At 33.6% G+C, this 10,522-nt stretch overlaps 1 protein-coding gene across 9 annotated transcripts in view; it reads left to right on the top strand.

The window, feature by feature from the left end:
• SH3GLB1 (SH3 domain containing GRB2 like, endophilin B1) overlaps nt 1–10,522 on the top strand; it is a 35,306-nt gene that overhangs the window by 5,454 nt on the left and 19,330 nt on the right. For all 9 annotated transcript variants that reach the window (XM_049616859.1, XM_049616857.1, XM_049616862.1 and 6 more), the window contains exons 2-3: nt 5,783–5,924; nt 8,572–8,700. In XM_049616859.1, coding sequence (XP_049472816.1) covers nt 5,783–5,924; nt 8,572–8,700 — 271 coding nt within the window. The remainder of the gene's footprint in view (nt 1–5,782; nt 5,925–8,571; nt 8,701–10,522) is intronic.

The following is a 10,522-nucleotide window of genomic DNA, read 5'->3' as shown; positions in this document are numbered from 1 at the left end:
AAAGGCCATATTTCATTTTTTCTCATTGCCACGTAGTATTCCATTGTGTATATAAACCACAATTTCTTTATCCATTCATCAGTTGATGGACATTTAGGCTCTTTCCATAATTTGGCTATTGTTGAGAGTGCTTATTAGCGTTTTTCTAACATTAAATCTGCTGAAGTTGAAGTTGACTAATGCCAGTCTAAAATTTTAAACTGTTTAATTTAACCTGTATTTATTGAGTACCTTCTAGGTGCTTGGCATTGAAGTACAAAAGTAAAGGAGACCTGGTCTCTGCCCTCATAGACTTCATAGGCTAACCCCAATTTATCATAATTAAGTATTTTATTCTTTGTAGTAAATATCCATTTTGTGAAGTACTATTCTGTTACTTCGCTTGATAAATGTTCCAAGTGGACACATTTCTACTTCAAAATTGATATTGAAGCAAAATTTTGCTCACCATCTTTAAAATAAGACCATATTGTTTCTAAAAAAATATTTTCAACTTAAATTACTTAGGAGTTTAATTTTCTAATATTTCCTTTGAACTGCCTACTGAAGTTACTGTATAAACTTCATGAATGCCAGCTATTTTCTGAGGGGAAAAAAAAAGTCTTTAAAATTTAGTTGCAAGCTTGGCTTTCATCTCCAGTTTAATTTAGCAAAAATGGTGTGTCTGAGCCTAGAGGTAAAGATGAATACGCTGCTGCCCTCAACTAACTTCTGTTAGGTCCTATCTGGATGGAATTCTAACATGACCACTCACCCAAGCCCTTTTGAAATCCTGTTTCTTCTATAGAATTTAAACTGCAACAGCTTCACCGTGTCTCTCAAATTCTACTAAATAAAACATGTCACATTCAAAGTCCATACATTTTCTGATTGTGTAAAAACTTTACATATTTAGTGTTACCCAAAACTTTTCACATCCTTTGGTGCTTGGTGTTAATTAACTGATAGAAGATGGTTTGTTAACCTGATGTTAATATAATCACCTATGAGCTTAGAACAGTAGTTCTCAGTCTTAGTTGCACTTAGAATTACCTCAGAAATCTTTACAGGCTGCATCTCAGTCTAGTTAAAGAAGAATCCTTGTGGTTGGAGTTGGCATCATTGTTTTTGAAAGATTGCCCAGGTAATTCCAAAGAGCAGCCAAAATTGAGAATAAGTTGAGAAGGATCTAATTTTACAATTTACAAATTCATTATATTCAGAATTTGTGCTATACATTTTACCCTAAGAAGTTTAGACAACTTTTAAAATGTTACTTTACCCACTCAAAGAATTGATGGTTAGAGTTCATACTAAATAGATGTCTTTCATCATATAGTCTTTTTGCTTGTGCTTTTATCTTTGTAGTAAAGCATGGTATAGAATCCTGTAGGCTAGATGCCTATCCTGTAGTAAAGAAAGGATCACAGTGTCTGGCATAATGTGGCTGACTCAAAGACAGTCCTTTCCTTAAAGAAGTGTGTAAAGAAAATATGTGAAGAGAAGGGGATTATTAAGCTTTCGGTTCTCGTGTCATTTTACTATATTCCTAATGAAATCATTATGAAAGAATTGTATGTCAAATTACATTTTAGAGAACATTGGATTTGGACTTACAGAACATATTCTGACTTTCATTGTAGGTTGTTTTCACAAAAGTTTTTATTAAATGATACTGCTAAAAGTTCATTAAAATGCTTAAAATCAAACTATAGGGGTTTTTTTGTGGGTGTTTTTTGTTTTGTTTTGAGAGAGAGAATGTGTGTGGAGGAGGGCCAGAGGGAGAAGGAGAGAGAGAACCTTAAGCAGGCTCCATGTTCAGCATTGAGCCTGTTGTTGGACCAGATTTCACTATCATGACCTGAACTGAAATCAAGAGCCAGACGCTTAGCCTATTGAGCCACCCAGGTGCCCCTCAACTATTGTTTTTAACTAACAACTGGATATCCTCAGAAGACTACAAACTTAGTAGTGATTTTGGACTTAAATATGTTGAAAACAAAATTTTTTTATTTTTTTAATGTTTATTTAAACATTTCTGTTTAAATTTATGAGACAGAGAGACAGAGCTTGAATGGGGAGGGTCAGAGAGAGAGGGAGACACAGAATCCGAAACAGCTCCAGACTGAGCTGTCAGCACAGAGCCCGACGCGGGGCTCGAACTCACGGACCGTGAGATCATGACCTGAGCCGAAGTCAGATGCCTAACCGACTGAGCCACCCAGGCGCCCCGAAAACAAAAATTTTTTAAAGTAAAATTTTAAATTTTTTGTAATTAGGGAAAGGATTTTTTTTTTAATATTTATTTATCTTGAAAGAGAGTGAGCTAAAGAGGGACAGAGAGAGAGACAGAATACAAAGCACGTTCTAGGCTCTGAGCTATCAGCACAGAGCTCAGCACAAGGCTTGAACCCACAGTCTGTGAGATCATGACCTGAGCCAAAGTTGGACGCCTAACTGACCGAGCCACCCAGGCGCCCCAGGAATTTTGTGGTTTTTTTGGGTTTTTTTGGAAAGAAAAGGTCTTCTGTCTGTCTCAGAAGGGTGCCATTATTATAATTTCATGTTGTGTTTAACCAGCATTCTTAAGATCATAAAATCCTTGATGGCAAAAGAACTGTGTCATATGCTGATTCTTTATCTCACTTACAATAGAAGAAAATATATACCCCATAAATATCTTTATTAACAATTTAAAACGCCTAAATTTAGCTGAGGTAGCTCATTTTCTGTAACCTTTCTTTAAAATATTTTAGAGAAACATGTATGTATTAAATATACTATATCGTTAACTTAATATGTCATACCTGCTGATTAATAGAAAAAAATCCTTAAACCCCCACAGTAAAGTCATGGGAGATACTGTGTTTTTTACAATTACAAGTTTGAGTAATAAAATATAAATGTATAATTTCAACCTAAATATATAACATTCGTAGTGTGTTTCTGTACTGGCACCTTTTTTTTTTTTTTTTTTTTTTGCTCATTCTAGATAGGATTAAAGTTAACCTTAAGTTGATGGTTATTGAATATCATGTAAGAAGCAGAGGTGGACTATAGGATACAGCTGACCAGAGTGCTACGAACAAAGACACAGAGGCAAGGAAAAACAGAATATATTCATATAATGGTAGAAGAAAATACTAATTTTTTGAAGTCAGCAACTATTTACTGGAAGTCTTACAGTATAAAGAGACTGTGATTTAAACAGATGTGATATTGAAGATTGAATCGCAACACTGACACGTTAGGCAAAATGTTCATCACTACAGTTGTGATTCTTACCTATGTGTTATAAGAGTTTATATTGGTTTTGGGTTTTAGGTTTTTTTAGTATTTGGTATAAAATGCACAGCTTGGTATATGGCATTTTCTAATTTATCTTAAGCCCTGACACTGTTAAAAATACGGAAGTATTTTCTAGAAGATTCATTAGCACCGCCTTTATACGTGTTAGTTTTTTATAGAAGTCCTTAACAGGGGCGCCTGGGTCGCTCAGTTGGTTGGGCATCTGACTTCCCTGTTAAGGACTTCTATAAAAAACTAACGTGTATAAAAGCAGTGCTAACGAATCTTCTAGAAATGCAACTGGAAGACCAGTCATGAAAGGACTTTATACCCTTCCCTTAGATCTTTACATAGCCCATTTCTTATCATTTGCTCTTAGATCAGTTGTTACCTGTTCAGAGAAGCTGTTTCTCTAACCACCCACATCTCACACCTTTCAAACTCCTCTTCCCCATTCCAGGCCCAGGTTGCATATTTCTCTCCCTTTGAAGCCTTCCCTGATTCTCCTGCTTCTCCCTTTCCCTGCAGAATGAATTCTTCCTTCTTCTACACTCAAATTCATTAATTCACTCATTTAATTGTTCAGTCACTCAAAAAATAATAGGACCAACTTTGTTGGTCCTATATCCATTGTCTTTTTGTATCCTTATTATCGAATTGTTTACTTGTTTATTGTCTGTTCTATTAAAATGTAAGCTTCTAAGAGCAGAAACTTTGTTCTGGCTCCTTAAACCCATGTGCTTAGAATAGTGCATGGCACATATTAAGGTACTTAAAAATATTTGTTGAAGGAATGAATGCAATAAAGAAATACATATACTTATTAAGGTGCTAAGTTAAGAATTTTTCTCTATTGGTAGATCAGCCTTCATAGATCATGTTAACGTGGATGTATTTCCTCCTTTGTTTGCCTCCTATTGGTTGCTTTATCTGGGAGATAACCTATTTAACCATTAGAGGTAGACCTCGAACATGTAAAATTCTAACCTCTGTAGGAGGTCTGTAGCCTAGAATCTAGGGATTTGTAGAGGGAATACCAGAGTTCACTCTTAAGAGTGAAATTATAGTAGTTACCCAACTGACCGTGGCATCAGGGTTTTGACCTTTTGCCCAATGCAACTCCTATTCCTATCCTCAGTTACAGTACATTGCAAGGTTGTGGGCTTAGGCAATAGCTTTGGAACTGCTATTTTCAGTTGCACTCACTGGGTCAGGGCTTGTCTATAAGCCAGTCTCAAAAAGACATAAGGCTTTACAAAAGCTATTGAAGCTTTTATTTCTAGCCCCTGAACAAGACCTTCAGTGGGGAGTTAACACCAGACTCTAAGAATAACATTCTAGAGGACCTTTCAGCTAAAAATGTTAACTGATAATCAACAGAAAGTATTAGACCAATAAAAAGGATGCTGAAAGAAACAGATAATAAAACTCAGAAAAATGAAGTAGCAGAAGATATTTTAAGAGATGAAAAGGGGGAAAAAAGCACAGTAAACATTACATTGTTACCCAGAAGTGAGTCATGACTAATGAGTATAGAATTAGTGCTAGTGATATGCCTGTGTTAGGATGAGAGAAAGCCACATATTCTAGAAGAAAATTTTGCATGGTAAACAGCCTGAGTCATCACTTCTTTTTTCCCCCCGCCCAAGTCGTCACTGCTAGTGTTCAATTGAAAGTCTTCAGAAGTGCCCATAAAATGCACATGGAAATCTTTTTACCTCTTTGTTCTTGAATGGGCAATGCTGCTTTTCCTCAAAAACCACCACATTCAAGATAGTAAAAATTGATATGCTGACTATATTTAACTACATTTTATGATCTTTAAAACCTGCCTCCACACTATGAATAAGATATGCCCCAAAAGTTAGTCTGTAGATCAATTGTTGTAACATATCCTGAAGAAACAAATGGTAGTTTCCCAGAACATCCCATAAAAGCATATTTAACTGGAGGTGATTAAAGTGCCATTAATACAAACCCACGTTAACATAAGCAGCCCTTTTTAAATTCAAAATAATAATTACCAGACACTGAACAAAGTGATTTACATACATACTCTTACTTAATTCTCAAAGCACCGTACGATATGTATCATCTCTCTTTTATGATAGTAGATACCTAAGAAAACATTCAGAAGCTTGCTCAGGTCACACAATTAGCAGTGCAGCCAGAATCTGAATTCAGCACAATGGACTCAAAATTCTTACTCCTTACCACTATGCTATCCTACCTTTATATGTAAGAAATATTTATATACCAGGCAGTATGCTAGATTTTCTCTAGAATTCACACCATACATTTTTAGCAGAACTGAGGATATACGTTAATCTTAAGAGAGGGTCCAGATTAAGAGGTATGGATAAATTTCTATAGGGGCAAAAAAAGCACTCAGTGCAATGGTTTGCAAACAATTATTTGTATGTTTGGGAGTGTCTGGATTTGAGTTTTTAATTACTGATATAGGTTCCTAAAATGTGTTTGAGGTATATTTAATTTTTTTTATAATTAATAACAGTTCACAGAAGAAAAGCTTGGCCAGGCAGAGAAGACAGAATTGGATGCTCACTTAGAGAATCTTCTTAGCAAAGCTGAATGTACCAAAATATGGACAGAAAAAATAATGAAACAAACTGAAGTGTTATTGCAGCCAAATCCAAGTAAGAAACTTTTTACCTTTGTCTACCTTATTGACTAATCTCATTAAAGGGTACTGTTAGTAGGGGTTTTTTTAATATAAACAAACAAACAAAAAAGGTTTTGATAGCTATTGGAAAACAGAAGTTTTTGGTTTGTGGCTTTAGGGTCTATGGGTTTGTGTGTTGTGCTTTTGGTGAAGAAGAGGGTGCTAAACAACTCTTTGTGTACCCTCTGACAACTGGACTAATCGTGTTTTTCATGCCTTCGTAGAATCCTCTTGAAAACTCAGTTTCAGGGAGTGACTTTTAAGAGTTAGGAAGACTGTGAAAAAAAATTAACCTTTTTTTTTTATATATATACAGGGGAATTGTCCCTAAATAATTAAGGAAAAATTATGTGAAAACTTAGTTACCAATTATTTATGTTTATGTTAAGTTTTATATTTTTACATAAATTATTCCATTTGATTTTCAGACAACTCTAAGGTTTCAGATCACCAATCTCAGTAATCTTTCAGATAAGGTGTACAACAATTGTTTATTAATTGCAAATCACAAGTTAGTTAGCATTTTATACAGTGTAGCTTAGCCAGTTAGAAGTGGAAATTGAACTTGAATTTGGTGTATTGACACCCAGTCTTTTCACTGTGAGCTTTATACATCAACAGTGAAGAACAAAGCAGCAAATGTTTTCATTCCCCTTTGCCCCAGTATTGTGACCATGTTGTGAAATTCCAGAAGCTTACTTTTAGGTACTAACTTCCAAGGTTTAAACTTTATTGCTATTCTGTGAACCTGAAGCACTACACAAAATATTAGTAATTTTGTACATTTTAATTGTTCTGAAACAGGCCTTTCACACTTTGAAGCCTGTTGTCTTTGAACACCAAGTGGTATTTCTTACTCATTTAAAGCTACTTAAATTATATACCATGGCATCTTAAAAAAGTAGTAGATATTTTGCCTTTTGTTCCTTGCTCTGTCCAGATCTCCTTACATAAGTAGTCTATTCTATATGTTTTTCTGAATGGCAGACAAACTCATACACAACTGGCAAACAGGAATTTCATCAGCATAAAGTTACAGTGGCTCATATAGTACAATTTTACATTAGTGTTTTAAGTCTGAAGTAGTAAACAAAAATTGGGTTTTTTGTTTGTGCTCTGACTATAAAGTTACATAGATTATGAGTGGTCAGGCACAAACTTCATTTTACTCTAAACCCTGTTAATTTGGGGGTACAATTTTCCAGAACCTAGAGTTTTTCAGAAATATTTATTGCATTATAGCAGAATTGCCCGCAGATTTTTTTAAGATTTTATTATGGTCCATTGATGCCCTAATGAAATGAACATTTAGTTTAAACATACCAAATGTTTTATTAACTGAATGAAATCAACATAGGATTCAACTTTGAACTTTTGACCAAATAGATAGAAATGCAACAAAGCTAAGAATCCCTCTCATAGTCAGAAAATGAAATTCTGAAATGTAGTTAACATCTTTTAAATGGTTATGTTTTAGACTGACTCATTATGGTTTTAACCAATTTAAAGGTTTTAAAAGTCCTGCTTAAAAACTTCTGACGCTGCTTCAGAGTCTACCACAAAAGCAAGTATTATTCCAGCAGCCTATTTTATGTATTATAATTAATGCTTATGCTGGCTCCTGAAGTGTTTGTTTTATTGGTTTAGTTCATTTTTTAAATTTTCAGTGCACTGTGTGAAGCTTCCACTTGTGGAGGAATTCTCTGAGGTGCTTAGAAGGGACCTATTTATTTTAGCTTCTCTTTGGATTGTAAGTTTGATTCATAGTTCATCATTATTTCTAGAAACTGACTTTTTCTCATTTGTCTCTAAAATACCTCACTATTGGGTGACAGTGTAGGTGTGAATGTCTTGAACATTACACTAACCAAGTGTTTATATTCAGATTTTACTGATTTTTTTTTCCCTTTCCATGTACACTAGCCTTCTATTATTGCTTTTAACCTATTTTGTATTTTAACCTTACTGTTAATGTTAATGTGAATACATGCTGAGAGATATATCTTGTACTTTAAGCAAAATTAAATAAAATTAAGCCAAGATACCATATTGCTAATCTCTGTCTGTGGCTGTTCCATGCCTAGATTGTTCTATTCCTTAAATTCCCATGCCTATATTTAGATTCTAGGAAAGAGAGAAAGCATGCGAGCGAGCAAAAGCATGTAAAGGGTATTAGAGGTATGTGACTCTTTAGTTCTTATAGGTGCCTTATCTCTATATTTTCATAGCTGGAAATCCCTGGTTTTGAAATTGAAATGAACATGTATTCAAAGTTAAAAATTAGACTGTGTATGAGTGGGACAAAGGCAACTTCATTAGGTATTAAGTGAATAACCAACTCTTTTAAAATCTCATAGAATACTCACTGTATAATAGTTTTACTTTAAGTATTTTTGTGCCAAAATATTTTACCATATTTTTAAAGTATAAGTTTCTTTGAGCTATATAATACTGCAACATAAAAATTAAAAATTCTCTGTTAAGATATGTACTTAGAAGCATGCTAACTTCATGTTTATTTGCAGAGTGATAAATGGCTCAGAGGGAAAAAAAACAACAATAAGTCTTTTAAGTAGTTTTGCTTTTTTGAAATCATTGATAGTTTTAAACCTTTCTCCTAGATGCCAGGATAGAAGAATTTGTTTATGAGAAACTGGATAGAAAAGCTCCAAGTCGTATAAACAACCCAGAACTTTTGGGACAATATATGATTGATGCAGGGACTGAGTTTGGCCCAGGAACAGCTTATGGTAAGCAAAAGGCAAAAAGATCTGCTAAGTTAATAACTTTCCTTTTAGATTTTTTACTACTTAGAGACATCATTAACATTTGCCAAATATTAGTAGACTCAATTTTAACTTCAAATTTTTTACGTTTAAATTTCAGATAAAGTGAGAAATACAGGTGACCAGTAAATATGTGCAGTTCAATGTAATGTTTTTAGTATATATTATTCTGAGAATTCACATTAATCTTTTTAGATCCAAAAAGTTGAATGAATTAATTGCTTACTGGTACTCCCATTGAATCTTGCAACCTCTGTTACAGTACTTCTTTTGATATATTGTAATTTTGTTTACATATGTCTTCTCTAGATGATTTCTTTAAAGCTTTCTTGAGAGCTTATTGATTTCTATAATAAAATGCCTGGCACATAGTGTTTGAACACATCACTAGTGCTTTCATTACACAATGATGTTGGTACCACAAAAATGTTAACAATGGTTATCTCTGGATAACTATTTGGATTACATGTTTGGATTACATTTCATTCTATTTTCTTCATGTAATTCAAATTTTCTATCATCATGCTTTATAGTTATGTCAGCTTTGCTAGTTGCTGTACTGACTTTTTAAATGTATAACTCTGAAGCTCATTATCCCTCAAATCTAATTTTCTCAGAATATAAGACTATTTCAGATTTCTATAGCGTCTTTCCCTATTGTTCATGGCTAAAAATTCTCTTTATTAAGACTTCTGCAAGAAATTGGTCTTTATGTGGGTATGAAATGGTAGGTAAATGATTTTCCTCATATAGTACTGATTTATAAAATAGTTACTAAATTCTGGAGCAAAATGAACTTAAAGTTTTAGTAGTTACCTTTATGTCAGAAGGAAATACCCTAAATACTGTATAATGAATGGCATTAATCCATTGACTGGCTGTTAGATATGCAACTGAAACTTTTACATTGTGGTTTTCAAAATGTACTTCTTTCAGAAGTCTGAAAATGCTTAAAATTTTTATAGTTTTATTTCTAAATTTTAACTATTTTACAAAAATTTTACACATTAAACAGATTTTTTTGTGCTTGCTTGTGTCAGATGTGATTAGATGCTGGGGGTCATAAAGGGCATCCAGCCCTTACCTTCATCAAGCTGAAGGCCTAGTGGGACATGAACATTCAAAAGGAACATTTTTTCCTTTTTTAATCCACTTAGTTTGTTTTTACCCATAGTAATTCTATTAATCACTCTACCCTGATTATTGGAATTGGACTTTGTGAATCCATTTATTAGTAATTGATAGTAGCTAACAATTGAGTGTTTCAGGCATTGGGCTTAACACTGCACAACATATTATTTCTGTAAATCTTCAGTTATATCCTACTTACAATATAAATTATCTCCATTTTGAAGACAAAGAAATTGAGTCTTAGATTACATAATTCATCCATAATCCTACATCTAATAATTCAAATGGAGATATGTATCCAGACATGGCGCTCTTAACTACTGTGTTATATTATCCTCCTTGCCAATCAGATCTGATCTCATGCTAACATGGAGGAATCAAGATCCATAGAATTAAAATTTATTAGAGGTAGACCTGGGAGTAGAACCTTGGTCTTGTGGTTCCCTTTCATTTGCTCGATTTTCCACTGTACTTGTCCTATTTAAACATTAAGGTATATGTGTTACAAAACATGGCTTTTTCTTTAACCTAAGATGCAAATTTATACTATTATTTAAAGATACTTGAGGCCCACGCATTAATATAGAAACAGAAGACAAATTTTGACTTATTAAAATATTTTAAGCATTAATGCTTTTCTAAACATACCTCCACT

The sequence above is a fragment of the Panthera uncia genome (genome assembly GCF_023721935.1).
Source record: "Panthera uncia isolate 11264 chromosome C1 unlocalized genomic scaffold, Puncia_PCG_1.0 HiC_scaffold_4, whole genome shotgun sequence".
In the NCBI taxonomy this organism is placed as follows: domain Eukaryota; kingdom Metazoa; phylum Chordata; class Mammalia; order Carnivora; family Felidae; genus Panthera; species Panthera uncia.
Note: the sequence above shows the minus strand (reverse complement) of the source record. Positions and strands in the feature narration are given on the sequence as shown.